General features: G+C 46.5%; 1 protein-coding gene and 2 long non-coding RNA genes across 15 annotated transcripts; 1 reads left to right on the top strand and 2 right to left on the bottom strand.

Annotated features, from left to right (window-relative positions):
- Nucleotides 1–277: 277 nt before the first annotated feature.
- LOC146759649 (uncharacterized) lies at nt 278–2,032 on the bottom strand. The gene is made up of 2 exons (XR_014949107.1): nt 1,175–2,032; nt 278–1,056 (listed from the first exon to the last, which is right to left on the bottom strand). It is a non-coding gene; the product is annotated as an uncharacterized LOC146759649 (long non-coding RNA).
- Nucleotides 1,047–21,888, top strand: RHOF (ras homolog family member F, filopodia associated). 13 transcript variants are annotated; one of them, XR_014949088.1, is made up of 7 exons: nt 1,047–1,204; nt 5,130–5,324; nt 12,607–13,336; nt 13,573–13,660; nt 18,232–18,341; nt 18,802–18,936; nt 20,915–21,888. XR_014949088.1 is itself a non-coding variant. In XM_085555785.1 (6 exons), exons 1-6 carry the CDS (start codon nt 13,172–13,174, stop codon nt 21,077–21,079), a joined length of 828 nt encoding a protein of 275 aa, XP_085411911.1. In that variant the 5' UTR covers nt 13,051–13,171; the 3' UTR covers nt 21,080–21,888. The 13 variants fall into 13 exon arrangements, 3 of the variants coding, with proteins under 3 accessions (XP_015733626.1, XP_085411911.1, XP_085411913.1); XR_014949090.1 differs by lacking the exon at nt 1,047–1,204 and adding an exon at nt 2,596–2,781; XR_014949087.1 differs by lacking the exon at nt 1,047–1,204 and adding an exon at nt 2,596–2,781 and having other exon boundaries at nt 5,095–5,324.
- Nucleotides 9,213–13,044, bottom strand: LOC146759648 (uncharacterized). Its single transcript, XR_014949114.1, has 2 exons — nt 12,931–13,044; nt 9,213–12,794 (listed from the first exon to the last, which is right to left on the bottom strand). It is a non-coding gene; the product is annotated as an uncharacterized LOC146759648 (long non-coding RNA).
- Nucleotides 21,889–22,330: the final 442 nt, after the last annotated feature.

Raw genomic sequence — 22,330 nt, 5'->3', positions numbered from 1 at the left:
GAGAGACAAGGCGGCCATCTTTCTGCAATGGGACGCCATGGCCAAGTGGGCTTTCCTTTGTTCCTAAAGGGGGATCCTCCATGGGAATCCACTGCGTCCACTGGCAGGAGCGCCCGGGGGGGTGTTAATTCTGGCAAAGGACTCACAGAAGAAGGAAGATTTTAAAAAGATTGCGGATTTTTCCCTTATGATTCGGGATCCATCTTTGTCTTGTGTAACTAGGTCATGGCACACCCTATGTCAGCAGTAACAATTTTGAATGCAAAAACAGAGTAAATACATGATTTTTTTTTTATTTTTTTCTCATTTTTTTTTCTGTTGTCGCTCGGTTTTGGGGGTTTTTAAAGCTTGGTAGAGCTCTGTGATGACTGCACAATAAATTTTAGGAGGTATTTCCTGTGTTAAACACCTAATTCCTGGCCATTGTTATTAACTCCTCTCGTGCTTGAAGGTAATGTTTTGACTATAGACATAGGAATACTGATTTCTGGCAAAAAAAAGGGGAAAAAAAAGAAAAAAAAAAGGCAATTTTAAGGTTTTTTTTTTTTCTCTTAGATTGTAAGTACCCACTCCATTCTGTCCTTGCTAAGTGTAGTTTTCATGTTAATGTTACCGAAGTGGTCCTTATTTCTAAGCCTTGCATGTCTATGTTCTTGTCTGTTGCTCTAAACCAATTGATGCTTTTGGAATATTTGAACTTAGAAAAGCAAGATATCGTAGCTCAGAGCTGCCTGCGGGTGTTGACCACCACTGAACGCTGCCCAGGTCTCCAGGAGAGGCACTTTTTGTGCTCTATGGAAAAGCACTGCGTGTCCTTTTTCTGTGTGATCCGCACCGAGCTCAGCCTTGAGCAGGACTCCTCGCTGCGTACGGTCGCTCAGCACAGCTGCACAATGCTTCTTATAGCTGCCATACGTCGCTTTTTGTTGCTTTTTTTTGTTGTTGTTGTCTTTTTTTGTTGCTTTTTTTTAATTATTATTATTATTTTTGGTGTTTCTTTTATGCTAAGCCACAGCTCCGTAACCATCCCACCATGATCTGCTTTTGCTTTGCAAACTGTACGGGAGAAGTGGTGATACCAGATCAGTTCTCTATAGCCTTATTTAAAACCAAAGCCAAAACAACAGCCATTAAAAAACAAACCAAAACACCAAAAAAAAAAGCATAACATCACCTTCAGAGCTGCATTCAACTATGGTGCGTGGTGAGTACACCCTTCTGCCCTCAGAGGAACATATGGACCAGGCCCGTGTTACTGTCCTGGGCGAGGGATCCTAAGGGTCGTCCTGGCGGTCTCCTTCTCCTCAGACACATCTACAAGACCTCAGGAACGTCCTATTTTCAAGGAGGGATTTCTTTCTGCGTGGTTGTCTGCAGAACTGTTCTTTTGTTTGTGTGTGTGTGTGGTTGTTTGGTTTTTTGGGGCTTTTTTGTTGCTGTTGTTCCGTGAATCCATAGCAAGAGGCACAAAAGGGGGGTAAAAAAAATGTCTGCCTGCAGTCTGTGAGGACTGTAGTTGGTTTTAAAAGAGGCGAAAAGGCGGTGGTAGAGCTTCCCTTACATGTTTATCCATCTAATTACAGCAGATGGAGGAAGGAAAAAAAGCAAACAAGAGGGAAGGGGGGGCGATGAGTCGTAATGGCGGATGTCTCACTGAAAAGCACTGTAAAATCCTTCATACCGAGGCAGTGAGGTGGAGAGGGGGGGAAAAAATGAGGTCTGGAAGTAAATCCGAAGTGAGGGAGCTGCCTTCCAAGTGAGGGACCCTTAGCCGCCTGAGCGCTACAGTTGGAGAGAGCCGTGACGCAGCTGGTAATTCACAGCGCTTGTGCTTTAGTGCTGGCCACATAGCCCGCAAAACGGCCTCCCCGCCGAAGTCTGGTGCTTTTATTGTGTAAAAGCCTGCGGAGAAACAGCGCCGGGAAGGGCGGCTGGTGGCTGCCGGGGCGCTCCGGGTCGCGCTCGGTGTTGTGTGAGGGCGGCCGCCATCATGGCTTCTTCTTCAGCGCCGCGTTCTCCTCAGCGCTGTCTCCCTCACTGCCTCCCGACGCTCCGTGTCCCGATCACTGCAAGCAAACGGCCTTTTTTGTTTTCCCCCAACCCCCTCCCCGCTTTTTTTTTTTTTTTCCTTCTCTTTTCCTTTCTTTCTCTCTTTTTATTTTCCCCTTTCCCCATCGCTTTGTGAGGGGTTGTGGAAGGAGAAAGAGCAGGGAGCGGCGCACAAGATGGCGGCGGCGGGGAGCGCCCTGCGGCAGCGGGCGGCGTGGGGCTGGCGGCGCTCCAGGCGGGGGGATGGGGGAGGACAAAGGCAGCGCATCCTGCGGGCTGGGCACCTATAAATAACGCTGCCCGCCCCTCAGCCTGCCTCCCTTCCCCCAGCCGGTTTTATAAATACCAAAGGCTGAAAGCAGCCTAAATGCAGAGGGTGGGGGGGATAAAAAAAAAGAGGAACAAACACCACCTCCCAACTGTAAAATGGGGGGTGGGGGGGAAAGAAGGCAAGCTAATGAGCAGTTGGAGCCAACGTGCCGGGGGAGCGCTCCCCGCTGCCGTCACATGGCTCGGCGTTGTTTTCCTCCTTCTCCCCCCACCGCCGGTGCTGCGGAGCCGCGGATGGCGGGGAGGAGCCCCGCGGCCTCCCCGGCCCTGAGCCCCGGGTCCTGCCGAGCTGCTCCCTCAAATCAGATAGCAAAGCCCTGCTTCGGCGGGAGGAAGGCACACAAAGCCCACCTAGAGGGGTGCTTGGGCCAGGCCATGCAGCCCAGCGGTGGGAGGGATGAGGTAAGTGCTGCCCGGGTCCAGTCGCGCTGCCGGGTCGGTAACACCCGCACCGAGCTGCCCTGCGAAGGACGGACTGTGGCAACAATGTCACGTTACGCTCGTTTCTTAATCTTTTTTTTTTTTTTTACTTTTTCCTTCTTCCTTTCATCCCCATCCCGTCTTTGGTCTTGAAGCTGTTGTCCACACAATACAGAACACATTTCCAAAGGGGAAAAAAAAAAAAAAAAAGGGAAAAACTGCGAGGCTGGGCACCATCCCTGCACCCTGCCCTGCCAGCAGCCATGATGGGAGCGCTGCTGGAGCCCCTTTAGCCTCACATGGAAGAGACGGCGGCGTTGGTTAAAGCAAACAGCGATACAGTGCTCCTCTGCTGCTCCTGGGAACGTGGGATGCCTCCTGGAGCGGGACACGATGGCCGGAGTGGTGCTGAGCTGTCCTGGGGTTTGCAGGGCTCTTAGAGCTGTGCTGCAATGTTTCAGCCGCTTGCATCATCGTGAGTTAAATCAGCATGCAAAGCCATTAAAGAATTGGCTGACTGAAATAGCACCGGCCATGAGCTTCCCTGGATTTTAAGCTGATGTTTAAATAGATCTATGGATCTTAACGTCTGCATTTCAAACCTCAGTTTTGGTCCGTTTAACCATGAAGCAAACTAGCTCTGCCTAATGCAGCGCAGGCTTCGAAATTCAGCCAGCCCATAATACCGTGGGAGCTCAGGCAGCTTTGTCTGCACTCGCACCTCTCTGCGCGGCTCTGCAGGACCGTGACGGCTGCTGTGAGCAATCCATCACCGCTCGGACGGTGCTGGAACCCCCGGCTGCTCCCCAGCACACACCAGGGCCCACACCAGCCAAACCCCACGGGGTAAAGCAGAGCCAGCGCTCTGCGTGGGTCCTCAGCGCTCCTGGAAATGGCTTTTGTAAGTCTGAACTGAAATTTTCTGTACGTTTGTAGGGTTTCTAAATGACTGTAATGCGTTGTTGAAAAGCAACCGAGGCGGTTGAGACCGGTTGTGCTCCCTGGAGTGGGTGGTTTAATGGTCAAACCTCCTGTTTGAAAAGAGAAGCGTTCTAGTACAGCGTGCTTAAAGCCCACAGAGGTCAGAGCAGACTTCCAGCCTCTGGTTATGCTGACCCTGGTTTGCTGCCCGAGCCTCTTCAGAGAAAGAATGAAATCTTTCAGGGGAAAGGAAACAAAGATTTTTTTCCTCCAAATGGCCCGTGGTCACTCCGTGCACATTCTTAAAGCAGTGGGGGTTGTTCTTACCCGCAGCGTCCCTCCCCTGAGTTGCTGAGTCAAAAACTCCGATTATTTTAGTGCCTATTATCAATAAGAAGTTGTTTAATTTCTTTGGCAAAGTGCTGTGACTAAAGCAAATTAGATTGAGAGGCAAAGTGAAATAACAAATATGCAGCCGCTCTGCCAAACAATGACTGGGACTGTTTACAACATTTTGTTTCAGACTGGTTTGTACACAGAATCCTTTCTGTTGAAGGTCTGCATGTCACAATCTGCTGCTTGTGCAAGCAGACTGGATTAGCAGATTATAAAGGACAAAAGGGACCCAGGTTTGTCTGGTTTGACTTCCTGCATGATGCAGGTCATAAGATATTTGGGCATGTGTTGCTTGTTTCTCATTTGAGAGAATTTAACAGTAGCGTACCTGTATCTTGCAGAAAAGATCATGGCTGCAGTTTTTAAAATGGCCTCTGAGAGCAAAGTAAGAACTGGCAGACTGTTTCCATGGAAATCTACCTGCCAGATGGAATTAAGATACCTTTTAAACTGAGCTTTGTCTGCCTTCTGCTTTCAGTTACTGACGCTGCTGTACCTCGGTCTGCTCGAGCGAATGCTGCGTTCCAGATCCCTGTCCCATGTAGCTGTGTGCAGGCTGATATCTGCAGATTTCATGCTCCCATTGCAGATTTGCAGATCTCCCCTCGGGTCCAGACTCACCAACCCTATAAACATTGCTTCTCTGTCTCCAGTTTTTCACCGTTTGGATCAGGGCATCCAGAGCAGGGCGGAGCATTCAGCAGCGATCCCACCCGTGCCAGCAGTGCTGAGGTTTCTGTTACGCGCCCAGGGATTACTCCCGGTGCTCAGCTGGTTTTCCTGCTCTGCTCCTCAGATGCCATCCAGCTTGCTCCTCCCGTGGGGCTGCATCTGTCTCTGAGCAGCCTGACGCTTGGCTTTTAAGGGCAGTCCTTAGGCAGTGCTGCTGCTTGCAATGGCCTTTATTTACACATCCTGCTGTTGCTCTTCCGTGTCACCCACAGGCCTGACTGGTAAATATTTTATGTTTTCTTACAGTTCATTGACAAACACCATTTCTGTCTCTGCTGTAGGAGTGTCCCAGTTCCAGGTGTGTGCGTGCCTCAGTTTTGTCAACACTGAGTCAGGAGATCTGATCTACACCATGTCCCACCACACCCATCCATGGGAGGAAGCCCGGTGCGGGAGCTGGCGGGGAGCCACAGGGCACACTGCAACGTGTGCCTGCTCCGTATCAGAGCCATTAAATAGTGTGGGGCCCAGACCAGGTAGTTACAGCACCCATAAAAGAAAGATAACAGCTCTAAGATGCAGCAGTGACAACTGCGCTTTGAGATATTCCTATTGGATGGATTCTATTCCATGTGATTCTGCCGTCTTGATCTTATATTCTCATAATGGTGTAAATGCTTCACAAGCGTTGGAGTACAGCTCTCTTCTAGATGTTCCCTACAAGTGATACATTTATCACCCAACTTCTGTTTCCCTCTCAGCAGCTGAACTCACAAAGCTGCTTCTCCTGTGCATTCACAGACAAATCCCTGCAGACCCCTTCCAGTTCCTTCCCTGTTTGGCTGGGCAAGGAGACAGCATTGCCCCTGGGGGGAGCTGACACTACCTGCCTATCTGCCAGGGCACAGTGCTGCCTCTGCTGCATGCTCTGCTCAGCTGTTCCTTTGGGATTTCTTCCCCACTGACCATTTTGACTGAGGTTGGAGGAGGGAGGGGAAAAATGACAGAGAACTTTTAGGAAACTAGGCTAAAAATATCAAAGGACATTTGCCTGTTCAGGGTTTTTGGGGTTGGCTTATTTAGGGTTTTTTGGTGTTTTGTTTTGTTTTCCTGTTTTTAACCTTTTCCTAAGTATGGCACATCATACAGGCAAGGAATTTCTCTGCCAAAATACGCAGCTCCTGACGGATTTTACCTGTGTTCCAGCATGCTGTGCAGATGCATGGGCTGTATGCACATGGGCTGTGTGCGCTGCATAATGATGGGGAACCACCGTTCTGCTGCGTGGTTGTGGCTGAGTACAAAGAGAGATATCATCATATGCAACAGGGGAACAAACATTTCTTTTGTTTAAGATCCATACAAGTTTTGATGGACACGTTGGGCATTTGCCAGGGCTGGCTTTTTTCTTATCCTTTTAAACTACATCTGTTCATTTTCTTTCTGGTAGTATTATGACAAAGCCACCTCTGTAAAATAGGTGGCTCATGCTTTCAGAGATCTAATCATTCTTGAGCTTTTAAAGAATAAAAAAAGCTGTTTCAAAATCTGAATTGCAGAATGTTTTGTGTTGCTGCTTGCCATTGAAATGGAGCTGCTATTGAAACGCTGTGATCCCATCGGCACGTACAACCCGTTATTGTTTACAGTACTTTCAGGCTTAATAAATCATTAAATCAAGAAGGCTGGCAATTCTAATCAACATTCTAAAGCTGTCGGATTGCTGGACATATCTGACATTCACCGGGCTTGAATCACAAGGACATGAATATAGAGTTAAGTAATCTGAAAGGATATTTGTGCATTAAAGTACCTGTGTGCCTGGACACCTATCATTAAACAGCTTCGAAGCGGTGGTAGCTGGAGACCTGTGAGCCTTTTGAACAAACGCAGCATGCAGAGGGAACGTTCTCATTATAAGTGATGGAACATAAAATGTTACAGCCAGAAAAGTGATGACAAAGATCAAATGGAATGAATTTAGCTTACAAATTGGAGCATTTTCCTCTAGCTGGCATGATGCAAACAACCTATGGCACAAAAGAAACAGTTTTGCCCTTGACATTGCTGCTGTTGCTGCCGTATCTGCAGTCAAGGATCCTTGTCTTGATTTATTTTTGTCAGGACAGCTGGGAGTGCCCCAGCTGCTCCACTAAGCCGTGGTTTTCAGCCGAGTGGGCCAGAACGTGCAGAATTAGCGAATGCTGCGCAGTCTCTTGCCTTTCTGCAGGGCTACACAGCAGCAGCTCCCAGTTGCTAAGCAGCTGCAGAGCCGTCCTTGCCTTCGCTACCAATCAGCTGTGCAAGGGGAGCAGCACGGGTTCCCCTTGATCGGCAGAGAGGAGCTGGCAGCATGAAAGCACCAGCAGTGGCCATTGCGGAATTGTTTCTTTGCTGGCTGGCTGCTGACCCCCTGGCAAAGACATTGGTGTGAAGCGAAGGGACACTCGACGGACCAGGAGCCAAGGGAAGGAGGGAGGGCCAGCATATGTGCACAGCAGAGGTTACAAAGGCAGCAGATCATAGCAGAGCAGGGGGCGCATGCTGAGGAGAAAGAAATGGGAGAGAGGCCAAAAGCACAGCTCAGAATAAAAAACCCCAGGAGGAGAGTGCAGCATATGGAGGGGAGAAATAAAGCAGAACTGGCACAGCCTGTGAATAATTGAATAGAAAACACAGGAGGAGAGGAAAGGAGCTTGATTCATTACTGCCCTTCACTGTGTGGAGATGGCTACACCCGGGAAAAGGAGGTGTGGAACACAACGGCATCTTTCATGTTCCTCAGTGGACTGTAGGTTTTACATTTTGACCCCTGCCATTTGTGGCTTTCTCACTGGATGGCCCAGCCCCTGCCTTTTGTTTAGAACCAATTCCTGCAGGCTCTGCTCTTATCTGCCCCTTGTTTCTAATTTATTTTCATACTTGCTTTAGCTTTTCTGTGTGTTTTTTCGAGGCAAGCCTTAACTCCAAATACCTTTTCCGTACATTTGTTCTAACCTTCAGGAAAGCAGGCCATTGCAAATCCTGAGCTGAAGCTGGTTTCCACACCATCCACAACACCACTGCTGCCATTTTCCCCCTCCAGGAGCAGCCGATGCAGAGCAGTGCTCGCTCCATCCCTGGCACTCTGGTTTGCCTTTTCCCTGCAGACCAGCCAGCTGCTTGGGAAGATGCTGCTCTCAGCATCTAATGAGTGGTTCCCGTGGCATGAAATTATCACAAACTCCTTCTGTATTGCGTAAGAGGTGTAAAAAAACTGTCACAAACATCTTCAGGGTTATTGTGACCAAAAGACATTGCAGTCCCACCGCTGTTCAGCTGCCCACATGAAAAAATACTTGATGGTTCAGCACCTAATGTGCAATTGGCTGCCGGGTGCCAGCAGAGCTGGGAGGGTGGAAAGGACTTCGGCATTTCTGTCTTTGGATCCTCCAGGCAGGCTCAAGGGGCACATTTCTATGGGGATGTGGGGGAGAGGAACCAAAGCCTGTACAGTTGTTGCCTTACCTGTCCAGGCCTGGCATGCCTGGAGGCCAAGGGCTAAGCATGCTTTTCCCCATGTCCAAAATCGAGTCCTAAAGGGAAACCGAGGTCCCCACACAATCCTACAGTGGGAAGGGTTTGCTATTTGTGTGCATGTCTATAACAAGCCAGTAGAAAACTTGACAGACACACCTCTGAATATGTTTCATACTTGGAAGATTTCAACTTAGATCTCTGACTTGGAGTGATGCTGGTTTTGTATCCATTTGTCTGGAGTCTTTGATCAGGCACAGCCTACACTATTGTGATACTGAAGATCATTAAAGGTCTGGGGGCTCTGACACTTTCCAAGTAGTGTCACAAAGGGGCATTTTGAGCATGATGAGAGTTCTAAATTTAATTAGAATCTGCCTGCCTTAAGAAACCAGAGCTGCTATGTTAATCCCAGTAAGGAACTGGGAGCTTCACAGTGTGCCTGCTGTGACAATACAAGACAGGAAGGACGAAGCATGTGTAGGAAGAGAGAAATGCACAGGAAATGCTATCAGGGGCAGCAGGATGACATAATTAGAACTGAGTTCATTTCTCAGCCCCCTGAGTTACTCACTGGCCTGTTCTGAGCCTTGCTGGTTCTTTGTGAGGTCTGCTCTCAGCTCGGCTCAGGCTGCTCTGTACCTTTGCCCAGGGATGCTCACACGTGCCACAGACCTCTCTGGTTCTCCATACATGAGCTTCCATCCAGATACCAGCAAAGCTGCTCAGCTCTCCTTGTGTATGTAGCACTCAGCAAAAAGGGGCAGAAGTTATGGTGTGTCCTACTGGAAGATGAGCAGAGGATTCCATCTTCTCTTCAGTCGATGGTTGCTGTCCTCTCTAGGAAGCTTGTACCAGCCACATCTGAGAATACACACTGGGTACATGGATGTTTGTGCCATACACTACTCAGCAAACACCTGCCTTTATTTCATACACATTCCCTCCTGACAGACCATTCTCTGCTGCAGATTTCAACACAGAAAAGCATCTGAAGCAGATGAAGTTCATGCAGTTCTGTAGCAGAGTTCTCAGCACTCACATGGCCACCAACAAGCCTGCGCACCACTCCTGAACCCACTTCTTCTGACAGTTCCCATGGTGAAACCAACCACACACAACCACAGATCTTGCCTAAGACAAAGCGTGTTGGATCCTTCCAGATTTGCTTTCCAGCACAGAGGTAGAGGATGAGATCCAGCATCACCTCGCTCTGCCAGCAAGCGTTGATGAATTCCTCACCGTCCCTCCAGGAAGCCATGCAGCACATCTAGGAGACACAGATCTGCAGGGCCAGAGGCAGGGAGGTGTTGGCAGACACTTGCTCATTTCATGCTTTTCAGAAATTAGTCATTGTGCTTGATGTTCCAGAAGCACACAGGATGATCTTAACTGTGCTTTACCTGTTTCTGTTTTCAACTGAATTTGGCTTGAGAATTCATGCTTCAGCGAAGTCCAGAAGACTTAAGCCGACTCCTAAGCACCTCCTGTGTCAGGCTGAGACATTGCTATGTTGATTTATATACTTTTCAAATTCTTAGGTTATTTTTCCACTGCTGCAAAGCCAAGAGCTCAAGTTTTAATGAAAGGTAAGATTCAAAATACAGCACACTGGCCATGCATGTATCAGGTAAGCCAAATCTGGCCTGCATGGTTGGCATCCCTGATTTAAAGCATACCAGAGAAATACCCATGAAACAGTATGCACTCCCTATAAATAGCTGCTCTCTAGGTAGCAGTCAAGCTGCAGTTTATGGACAAAAAACAGTCCAAACCGTATCACAGTACCTGAATATTCTCTGCCTGCTTCTGCTGAGTTGTGTGTGTAACTTGGCCAACACCTCCCATTGCAGAGAGTTGCTCTGTTTTCTTTCACAGCCCTCTGAACTCTCTGGTAGCATTTGGACAGGTTTTATGTGGAGTTTATTGAAAGATTTTTGCAGTGATTTACTGCATGCTACTTGAGCCAAGTGAAACAGGAATTCTAGTCCTCAGGCATGAAAAGGCAGAAAGGAAATTCTCTTATAGAAATATAATTTTTCCACATTACTTAATAGTCTAGAAAGTTAATACGATTTTACTGGAAGAAAAATATACAGTTCCCACTGAGCCAAACAAGAATATAATAATGCTTTAGGTTGGGTTAAACCCCTTAGAAATTGGCAGGTGTCACAGCCACCTTGCCTTCAGTGAAAAAGGCAATTGAAATCCCTCCTGAAACAAGGGATTTGCATCAGTAGTGGCTACTACACAAAAACCAGGCACATGGTAAGGTCTGAATAGACAGTGAATCATGTGGCCCAGGGGATTTTTCTGGATTTTGGGGGCGGGATTGTGTGTGTGTAAAATATCAGGCCACAAGGACCAGATGGTAGAGCTCTGCATGTGCACAAGGAACAGCAAGTAGCACTAAGAAACGGCTACTGAGAAGCAGCTGGAAGTCCAGGAGGGTGGGAGCTTTGATTTGGAGGTTTCCTGTGTTGAGTGAGGGCTGAAAGAAGCTCAGGACTGTGAGCAAAAACACAACTGAATAAGCAATTTCATACCGCTTTTCTGTAAAGAAATGGATTTGCCTTGAGTATGTACTTTGCTTTGCCATAGCATTTTCCTCTTACACTGACAGTCACCAATAACTTCTTTGTGTGGGCAGGGCACACAGTTCACCTCTCCTACATTATAGTTCACCATTCTCCATCTGCCCTGTCAGCTCACACTGTAAATTCTTTGGGACTGAGATTCTTCTTTACATTTTGTGCATTACAAATAACTGTGGCACTCATATCACATTGGAAGTTTACTGGAAATTCACTCTACTTGCATGTTAAGTCCCATTCTTTAGGGCCTGTCTTTCCTTCTCTCCTTCCTATTATTTTTCTCAGCAACTGTGAAGCACCAAACACATAGCAGTAATGGAACACAGATATCTGCCATACACCATTGCATCTCTGATTTTGGTGCACTCACTGTACACAAACTCTTAGGATTGCAGATGTGTAAGCTTTTGATGACATAGAACTTGTGCCAAAATTGATGTATAGGCCAAAACCGGAGAAGTACACTTGCAATTAATAGTAATTAGATTGGAATTTCACTAATAGAGGGTTGAATTTTTGTCCATTTAAATCAGTGGCAGAATTCCATATTAGATTTTACTTTTCAGTCAGCAAAATAAGCCGCTTCTGCGTGGTACTTTTCATGTCTGAAGAACTGCAAACCCATTAATTAAAAAATAAGCAGCAGAGACACTGAAATGCTGTGTAATGACAGGAAGACTAGCAAGTCTATTTGGTGATCATACCACAGTACACTATTCGTTTTGAGCCAAGTTCAGAAGAATTGCTTCAGTGTAAAACAAATCGCTTTTGGACCATTGATGGCTATACAATACCAGAATACCCTCAGCCCCTGCATCCTTGTGGAGCTGACAGCTTTTGCTACCTTGCAGATCAGATATTAAAGATGGTTCATACAGGATCTTTTTGTGTATCTTGCATACTCATGTCAAGTATTTCCTCAGTAAAATGGTTAGCTTTAAACAGATGTGAGATTGGCTACCTTTTTCTTTCCTTCTGAATTTGAATTATATGACACTTTGTAGGGCATTTGCATGCCTGTCCTCCCTCTATCGCTGAAATACTTTTTTCTTTCTGTTTGTCCTGTACAAAAGGCAGGGCCTTCCTTCAAGGAAGTGATTCCCAGACACAAGGAGCGCAGTTGCACTGTATTCAGTCTGGAAGGCCATCTAGTGACACAACTGTGCAGAACCGCAGAATGGCTGGGGTAGGAAGGGACCTCAGAGATCACCTAGTTCCAACTCTGACTGACAAGGGGAAGAGAATGGGCCTGAAGAGGGACAGAGCAGACCTGAGCTGCCCATGGCTGTGTGAACTCTTTGCAGGGTGTAATGTTCTGAATGGAAGCACTCAGGGTGAGAGTTAATGGCCTTAAGCTGTGCCAGGGGACGTTCAGGTTCAGTATTAGGAAATATTTCTTCTCAGAAAGAGCACTGGAATGGGCTGCTTAGGGAGGTGATGGAGTCACTGTCCCTGGAGGTGTTCAAGAACCATGAAGATGTGGCAGTGGGCACAGGGTGATGGATTGAGGTTGGACTGGATGACCTCAGAGGTCTTTTCCAGTATGAAAAGAGAGTATGACAGCTCTTTTTGAGAAGTTGATCCTAATATTCAACCTGAACCTCTGCTGGCACAACTAAAGGCCATTACCTTATGTCTTGTCAAGGTGTTTGCAGGCTTTGACATCTCTGTAACTAAAACGTATCATTCTGTTTGACTTTTATGACAGCTCACCCTGAACACAAGGCACCGAGTACAGCAGAAGACACACAGTTTGCCCACCGCCCCTCGCTGTGCCCCATGCAGACGTGTTGTGGAGGTACCTCAGGGCTCTGCTGTCCTTCAGCATCACGCTTCCCTCATCCGTCAGCGCTTGGATCCCCTCAGCGCAAAGTAACGGGGCACGGCGTGAGCTCCCTGAGGAAATACAGGAGGTCTGAGGGGAGGCGGCCACCACAGGTGGGAGAGGGGCACAAAGACCCGAACGCGGGTTCGACGGAGGCTCCAAGGGACGACTTACAGCGGAGGCCACACGGTGACCTCAGCGCCTCACCTGCAGGCCGGCCGTGTGGAGGCTTCGTGTCCCGCGTTCATCTCCTCACACACAGCCCTGTGCCGCCTCGGAGCGCCTTCCCCAGGGCCCGGCGGTGTCAGCGCGGCCCCAAGCGGCGCCCGGAGCCACCTGAGGCGCCCCGGGGCGCGGCCAATCCGTGTCGGAGCGCGGGCGGTGCCGGCCCGCCCCGGGGCTCCGCTGTGGAGCGCTGTCCCGGCGGCGCTGAGCCGCGCTCGGCTCCATGGAGGCGGCCAACGGGGCTGTGCCCGACGGCACGGCGGGGGGAAAGGGCGGCAGCGGGACCGCGCCGTCGGGGAAGAAGGAGGTGAAGATGGTGATCGTGGGGGACGGCGGCTGTGGGAAGACGTCGCTGCTGATGGTGTACGCCAAGGGAGCCTTCCCTGAGGTGAGCCGGGATCCTCCTGAGGGACCCCAGGGGTCCTCAGCGCTGAGGGGATTCAGTCAGAGCGGGGCGGCCATGAAAACCCGCGGGTCGGGGTGAGGGGAAGCACCTGTGGGGCACCAGGGCTGTGAAATGCGGCTCTCACGGCCGCTCTGGGCTGTTCCCCAATACCACAACACAGCCATGGCCTTACACAAGTGTTCCTTGCCCGTAACTTGAATTCTTTTCCCTGATTTCAGCAATATGCGCCGTCTGTGTTTGAGAAATACGCCACCAGTATCACCATTGGCAAAAAGGAGGTCATCCTGAACTTGTATGACACTGCAGGTAGGGCCTTTCCCCCTGTTCTGACAGGTTGAGCTGTGAGAGGTGTTTCTTTGGGCACTTCTGTCATGGCGGTTCCAGCCCGGGTTTGTTCAGTGCCGCAATGACCCCGTTTGTTAGGACATTGCATCACATTGCAAACATATCTGAAGGTATTAAACCCAGCTCCCACAGTCAACCAAGAAAATATTTTAATCTCCTGCCACGTGTAAGCCAATAGTAAGGGAGAAAAGAGCTTCAAAAGGGAGAGAAAAAGGTTCAAAATGAAAAGAGCCTTTGCGTTAAAGGTTACTGGGGAAAGCTGATAGTTTGTTTGGGTTGATAACAGGAGCTTGGGACTTAATTTGTGTTCATCTTCACACAGTCCAATATGGGGGTGGAGCCACGAGCTGGATTCAATGATCCTTATGTGGGTTCCTTCCAATTGGGGATGTTCTGTGATTCATTCAGACTTCCCAGGCTCTGCTGTCCGGCTGCATTCCAAATAGACCCTAACGTTGGCATGCACTGTGTTTCAGCTCCATGTAAATAAATCGTGCTGTATTGTGCAGAGTTGTTCCAAATTAACGCCATCACAGATAAGAATAGAGTGCAGTCTCATGAGACATCAGGAGGTGCAGATGGCACTGCTGGCCAGTTGGCAGGGCCCCTTACCATGAATGAGCAATCGCTTTCCATCCCCTTGTCTGGAGACCTTGAAACCCAACATACTTCACCTCAAAGGAAAGTGTGATGGCTGCCAGGCCCCTGGCATAGCTGTAGTTTACAGATGTGTCATGCTCTGTGATTCAAATAGCTTCTCATCCTCTTTCTGAAGGTGGAAGTGGTGCTGTAGGAAGAACTCTCTTGAGCCCCTATTTAAATTTCATCCTATTTTTAATGAAACAAAACTGAGTTCAAGGGGAAGCCCAGGTCAGCAGATGGGGGAGCTCCTGCATTTTGCTCTTAGTCTGAAAGATCCCCAAATCATTTGTATTATTGTAGGATCATTTAAACGGGATTGGAAGGATATGAAACTATTCTGGAAGCAAAGGGTTTCAGCTTGATGTCATGTGGAAGTGGATGGAGGGAGAAAGCAAATCTGTTCTGAAAAGTGTCACTGGATCTTAGTCATACACCTACTGCAGAAAGGACTTTGGTATTTTTAGGATCCAGCTAACAGCAGCACTAAATAGAGCCGCATGCACTTAGCAGCATGGGAAGGTGAAGGACAGGTTCAGCCCTATGAGCTGTGTAAAGTGAGAAGGACTCTTTGTATTGTTCAGCCCGGCTCAGTTGGAGGTTTTGAGCTTGCCCTACTTTCCAGAGGAGGAGGACATGCACAGACTGCCTGAGAATCAAACATTCTAAGGTACAGAAGGTATTTTTTTCTTGGCAAGAATTTTGGTAGCAAGCCAACATTAATGAGTTAGTTCTACATCTACAATATGCTTGAATAGTAATTTTTTTAAAGACTCTCCTGTTCTGCTGCTCTGCCTTCCTCATCAGAGACACCTCTTGCTGTTGCAGGAAGTTGGTGGTATATATATGCAATACATAAAAGCTTTGTAATACCACTTGTCTGCAAACACGCTTTGCTGCTGCATATTTAATTAAAAATTGCCATTGCTGGCCATGTTTGAAAAAAAAAATAGGAAGAAAATTTACTTGGAATTGTTTATATTCTAAGGGAAAAGCATAACCGATGCCTTAGCTGCAATTCAGATGCAGGTTTTCATTTCTGATGCTGTTCAGTGCAGGACTTCTCTTAACAAAGCAGTAAGCTGTGCTAACTGGGGAGGAAGCAGTGCCTCCTGTGAGCCGGGGGAGCTCGCTCTGAGTTGCAGGAAACATGCTTGAAGCTTCCAGCAGGTTTTTTCAGGTCTCTAATGATAGATGCTCTACAGCATCAGGCCTTCAGGAGCTGGTACATGCAAAAGTAATTTTGCATAACTTTGAAAGGGAGGGAGTGCCTGAAATTGAAACGTTTTCCCCCATCCCAACTTCAATCCTATTCTGCTGCTTTTATTCCTGCCAAGAAAAAATTCAATTTCCCCAATTTTTCAGAACTTCAAAGTGAAGTAACACAGCTACAATCTGATAACTGTGTTCTTGTGGAGCCTGCAAAAGGACACAGAGAATTTGGTGTGTATCTGTGAGGGCTCCCCTCCCTGGGGTTACATGTTGAATTGAAATAATAAGCATAAAGTGTTGCACTGACATGTATAGGAAGTGGTTGGCTGGTCTGGGTGACAGGATGTGATGCTCTTCCTTACATACCGGCTGTTGGTGGCAGTGGACTGTGCTGCTGTAACTCGAGCAGCACTTCTCGTGTCATCTCTGGCAAAGCCCTATTCTGTACTTTATTTTTGTGGACTCATTTTCCCAGCTCATAAAGGCCTTTGGGTTGTTGTCTCTGGCTTTCCACAGCCCGGAGAGGATGGCAGGCCTGGGGCATTTTTTCATTACTACATCACGATACAGTATTTTGTGTGTTACAGAGCACATCTGCTCAATGCCAGTCAGTCCTGCTGGGTCTGTTGCCACAAGCCTTGTGCAGAGCACTGCATGGACCTTCAGCATCCATTGTTTAAGTGTGCCCTCATGTCCACCTCATCCTCATGCTGCCATCAGGAGTGCTGACAGAAAAACCATTTATGCTGAGTGTGCGTGAGAGAGAAAATGCCACTAATTAATTGGGCCTAAAAAGAAGGCATTCTCCATTGTTAATTTCTCTGCAGTGTTTGCTGGAGAAGAAAGTGGATCAAAACAGGCACACTGGGCTGAGGATTTCCAACGTGAGTTATCTCTGAGATAGAACAGTTCATTTCTGCTAATGGTGCATGTGGCTGCTGAGCTCCTGTGCAGGCTGAGCATTGAGCAGGCTGTCTGGGCTCTTCTTTGGTGTTACTTAGTGAAGGAGGAGGAGGAGTAGGCAGACATGAACATACATAGGAGACCAAGACCTGAGGTTTCATCACTTCCCCTTCTCTCTCTCCGGTGACGCTTGAGGTTCCACTTGCCACATAGGGCCTGACAGCAGTATGCCAGAATGTGATCATAAAGAAGAAGCAAATTTCAGGTGAATTCAGCTGGTCGGGCTTTAATGGTTGCTTCTTTTGTTTTTGAAAGCCGTCTCTTATGCTACAATGAATTGAGGAAGGCAGTGAAGTCACAGATGTGCTCAGACATAGGCATCTATTCGGTACATTCAGTAAGTACTTAGGTTCAGCCTTCTATTTCTACTAGAAAACCTAAATCTGTGCCAAAATCTCTGACCACAAACTGAGCAACTTTATGGAGAAGAAGTCTCACAGGCCCTTTCTGCATTTCATCAGCAGCACTTAAGGACAGGCTATGAAAGGAAATGTTCTCAATGAGGTTTTGGTGAGAGAGATGTCAGTGCTCAGCCACAGCTTGAGCTGAGTTCTGCTACATCCACAGCACCTGAAGAATTGTACTTGAACTCTGAAAGAATAACTTTCCTCCTTCCAAGGGAGAGCTGCAATTATCAGACCCTAATACACATCTAACAAAGCCAATTTTGGGGGCACATTTTACCTCATTCTGTGCTCTGTGTTTGAAATTCCAAATATGTATAGAACTGCATTTTACAAAGCAATACTTCCTGAGACATTTAATTTCTGTGTTTGCTTACAGAACAGCAGTACATGCTGACTCCAAACAGGCCAGCATGGTTTGTTCCAAGGTGCCTGTCCTGTCTGTCTCACAGGCTGCCAGCACTAACTTGAAGGGCCTCTGGATTTTTCAAGATACCCTTGTAGAGGGCTGAGAGGCGTGAAAGTGAACAGGGAAGATCATACACAGCACGTAACACTGGAGGAAGTTAGGAGAAAAAAGTGTTTGGCGCCTGATATGTTTAATGCATTTAGAGGATTAGCTCAACAACAGAACAGTAAATCGCTTGCAAACAAGAGAGTGGATTTGGGAGAATAAGAAGGGCTAAGCAGTAAAGTCTTTGTTCTGCATGTTTACACAACGTGCATAATTTTGTCATTGTCTATTATTTTTGTATTAAACCATGAGGGATCAATCCTACTTTGCTTAGCACCTCACCCATGGAGCTTGCTGCTCAAATGCAGAGAACAGTCCAAAGCTAAGGTTTACACACGTCTCAGGCAAACTGAGCCATGGTTTATCTGGTGAGATAACTGCAAGCAGAGGGGAAGACTACGGGTCTGAAGCAAGTTAACTACCTCTAATCAGACCCCGTGCTGTAATAGCACTAATTAAAAGCATGAAAAAATTTCTAGAGTTGAGCAGCATCCCAAAGATTAGTGGTAAAGTCCTGCTTCAAAGAGTTGAGCCTGTTCTGTGTTCCTGCATGTCTTGTAAAATCAGCAGTTGGACAAAGCAACCTTTTTATCATGTTTTATATTCTAAAGGATCTGTTTTGTCAGCGAAGGAGGATAGCCTGCACTTAAGGGAAGGAATTTTACAAGCATGGACATTTTTTTTTTGGTCTATGCCACTGTAGTACACTTGAACTCAAGTATTTACCTTTACACATTCCCATCATACTGCTTGTTAAGGATAGAAATTTATTGTATTCTAAAACATTCTCTGTGTTCCAGGGCAGGAGGACTATGATCGGCTGCGACCACTCTCTTACCAGAACACAAACGTAGTGTTGATTTGTTACGATGTCATGAACCCCACCAGTTATGATAATGTAGCAGATAAGGTAAGAGCCTTTCATAATTACTTCAGCCTTTTAAATGAATTGCATACAGTTGATGCAGGACAAGATGTCAGATTAAAAAAGCTGATGCTTTTAGTAATCCTGTACCCAGAGTGTACAGATGGGCAGATCGTTCATCATGCACTGAATTGCAGGTCACAGACCTGAGACCTAGAACTCACCTCTCTGTGGCTCTTAAGTGATCAGAATTGGGCTTGAGGATTCAGTGCACTAAAAAGAACACAGATCAACTGCAGATCTGTGGTGATCTTTATCTGTAGTGATGTCACACAGCCATTTCAGATTGAAGTCTACTTCCAGCACATACACATTTAACTAGGGGAGAATTGATATAAACAACCACTTGTCTGTGGTGGGATTTCTGTAGTGTTCCAAAGCAGAAGTTAGCATTCCTGTACATAGAATCAGCAAAACTATGCAGGTTTTGTTTTTCTACCATCAGTGGTATCCTGAAGTGAATCACTTCTGCCAGGGCGTCCCACTGGTACTGATCGGCTGCAAAACAGACCTTCGGAAAGACAAAGAGCAGTTGCGAAAGCTCAGGGCTTCGAAGCAGGAACCCATTACTTACAACCAGGTGAGCAGAAGTGCTTTTACAGCATGGTTCTCTTTGCCAAAGTAGAGACATTTTAAGTGTTTTGCATATCTCAGGATCCTAGAGTGTCTGAAAGGACACCATTTGCTATGCTGTCTAGGCTTACTATACATCTCCCCTTGATTTCCCTTCACTGCATTATTACTGTTATAAATTCGTAGGCCTCAACAGGTTTCTTGGACTTCCTTTCTGATTTTTATCCTAATACATTGCTCCCATCACTTGTACTTTGTCTGGGGTTGTGAGAAAGAATAAATGCTAGGATACACAATAAAGGATTAAAAATACTGATTATTCTGGAATAAAAGCATTTTGCAGACTCTATAGAGAAAGAAGCCCTTCCAAGGACAGTAGCCAAAACATCTGTGAGAGTTCTCAACCAGACTTTTCTTGGAAGTATCTAATCTAAGAAAAAAGTCTACACACTATCAAGTATTTCCAGCTTAAGTATTATGAAGTATTGAGAAATACAGCTGGTGTTAGGAGATGGCATTGCTGTTCCAGGTACAGGGGAAACAGGCAGTGGTTGAACTGCTTGTACCAGGTCACTTGAGATCTTTCTGCTCCGGCCTTCTACTTTTTCATTATCAAATACAAAGCCATCTTCCTCCTCTCATCTCAGAGTATGAACAGCAGCTGTCTAACCAAGACGCAAGTCCAGGAAACAAGGTAAAGTTCACTATGACCTCGAATGAATCACTTGTTTCTCTAAAGAACATGAAAAGAGCCTGCCACAGCATCACCATTAAATCACACTAGGACGTAAAGTTTGTCCTCCTTGCTCACAGGATTAGATACCTGTCCTCTCTGTTTGTGAACAGCCGCAGATTGTCCCTCACTGGCATTATTAGTTCCCTTTATCACCCTCTCATGAGGTTCACGACAAGGAACAACCTTCTCTCTGGAGTCAGTTGAGGCATCACATCTGGCACTGTTACTGCCACAGAACAATATGCACAGAACATATTCTCCTTCCAGCAGTTCATCACATGAATGCTCACAGAAGAGGCGAAGCTCACCAGCCCTTTTGTCGCCTAGTAGAGCCCTCCCATTTCCTTTTTCTCCCTTTCTGCATACACAACCTCAGTCTTTTACAGCTGAAAGCATCTTGAGTCATGCAATGTTATACTTCTGATGCCAGGCACAGAGGAGCTGAACAGTATCTGTCAGCACTGCAGCCTGCAAATAACTGCAAAGAGACAAACTTCACTCAAATATGCTGAAGGAAAACCCGCATGTATGGAAGTCTGAGTGCTCAAGTGACCCTACTCCCAGCTCATAATGACTAAATGCAGAGTTTGTGAGTTGTGGATTGCAGATCTGAAATTGGCACTTGAAGGCTCCCAAGCACGCAAAACTGGGGCTGACTGCAATGAAAGGATCGCAAGCAAAGTAAGAAGTAGCTGTGTTTTGTCTGTAGTGACTTCACACAATCGTGATTGCATGCAAATGTTTTAGATTCTACTGTTTCCACTGCATGCATTTGGGTGATGTCTGTAGGCACTCATCTGCATGTACCATCATTTCTGCTGAGCCTTTGTGATGCTTTGAACTGGCAGTCAGGATTCCTGCATGTGCACCAACAAAACAAAGCAAGACTTTAGTCCAGACCGTACTGTTACACACGGCATGCAGTGCTGAGGCTTGCAAACTAAACATGACATTGCATGTCCTACCTGAAAAAAGATCCTTCTTGTAGATATTTTCACTTGAGAATCTATTAAAGTAATACTATTTCTACAATATTAGATCAACTTAGGAAATAAACCCAAAACCAGCAGTGATACTTCAGCTTATAACCAACGCACTTATGCTAGCACTGTGCTCACAGGAGGCAGTTTCTTATGGAAGATGACCTCATGTTATGAAGATGTGCAAAGTAATTCCTTTCTGCTTCCATCTCACCTTCCATTTCTCCCCACACATCAGGTTTATGTCTTTTCTTACCTGTTCTTTCCAGGGTGAAGCAGCCTGCCAGCAGATAAATGCAGAAATTTACCTGGAGTGCTCAGCAAAATGCCGTGAAAACATAGAAAACGTTTTTAAAGAAGCAACAACTATTGCACTGAGTGCCATGAAAAAAGCCAAGCGCCAAAAGAAACAGAGAGTGTGCTCAGTGTTATGATCTGGACTGCAAGAGTGCATTGACAGCTATGAACCAAGTTACTCTGATTTTAGCAAGTGTGAAAACACTTTTTTTTCCCCCTCAAGACACGTTTTGTATTCCTGCAATGATTTCTATTTTAAAATTTTAATACTTTTCAGGTGTTCGGGTTTTTTTAACTTCTTATTTTTCTTTAGATTTAAAACCTTTTGCCACATTGCTCTCACAAAGTTCTCAAGGCTCTTTATCAAGGCTGCCTGATGCTACACGTTCACCTGGCTTTTGTTCCTACCAGCAAGATACCAACAGTCTGGTCTTGGATTGACTATTGAATCTGAAGTGAACAGTGACTGCTACTGCATGACTTCTTTTGTTTGTCGGTTTTGTTTTCTTCCTTTGCAAAATTGTACCTTATTGTAGCTACAGTTCAGTCTCTTCCAGGCAAAAAAACTCACATCTTTCAGAAGTTTTGGTGGAACAGCCTACCTGGCAGGCACCTTAGAATAGGCCGGAATTAAGTTCTTTATTGACATTCCCCAGTTCATTTACTTGGTGGCAGTAGTGTGAGTTAGCATTGAGCTGCTGCCATAGAGTACAGCCAAAGCATCCGCTCACTCCCTCTTGACTCCTGGGCCAACTTTGCAGAGCTGACCCCTTTAGAGGTCTCCTTGCAAAGCCCAATACTGTAGCATTGGTATTCATCACTGAGATATATGCATCGGTTGCTCCGATATTTAATATTTAATGTACAGCATGGAAAATTACAAGTACTCCAGTCAGCTACTCTGTGCAATGTGAAGTCCATTTTGCAATAAACACACACACATATATATATGTAGCTTATTTAATATATGACATGCAAATGTTTGTGTGTGCTAGGGGGGAGGCAAAATACTTTGCTTGGTAACTCATGTTCATCAACTGGTGAAATTATCTCTGCTGCTCTAAATTAAATTTCCCCTTTTGTGCTGAAAGTGACAGCTGAGCGTTTAAGGACGGTGGATGCTCCTGCTGAGCAATCTAATGCACGTGCCTTGAACCTCCCAGTTCTTCTGCACATTCTCTTGCAGTGAAATCTCAGGTTCCAGGAGCAATCATTAGTCTGCAGTCATTGTGAGCCAGACCTTGAGGGTAAAGGTTTCTGCGGTACAGCCATGACAAGCTTTCTTTCTGAGGCAAACTAAGGGAGAATACACAGGACTGCTGTGGTTTTCTATGTTTTGCATGATATAAACAAGATGATATTCTGCCAGGAATCTTGGGCAGTGCACA

This window comes from Coturnix japonica, chromosome 9 (assembly GCF_054131305.1).
Source record: "Coturnix japonica strain WE chromosome 9, WE-NBRP24, whole genome shotgun sequence".
Lineage (NCBI taxonomy): Eukaryota > Metazoa > Chordata > Aves > Galliformes > Phasianidae > Coturnix > Coturnix japonica.
Note: the sequence above shows the minus strand (reverse complement) of the source record. Positions and strands in the feature narration are given on the sequence as shown.

Excerpts from the sequence above, each read along its gene's own strand:
- RHOF (XM_085555785.1), top strand. The coding sequence starts at position 13,172 with ATGGAGGCGGCCAACGGGGCTGTGCCCGACGGCACGGCGGGGGGAAAG. Across the intron at positions 13,337-13,572 it reads CCAAGGGAGCCTTCCCTGAG|CAATATGCGCCGTCTGTGTT; the intron begins GTGAGCCGGGAT and ends CCCTGATTTCAG. Across the intron at positions 19,624-20,914 it reads ACGCAAGTCCAGGAAACAAG|GGTGAAGCAGCCTGCCAGCA; the intron begins GTAAAGTTCACT and ends TGTTCTTTCCAG.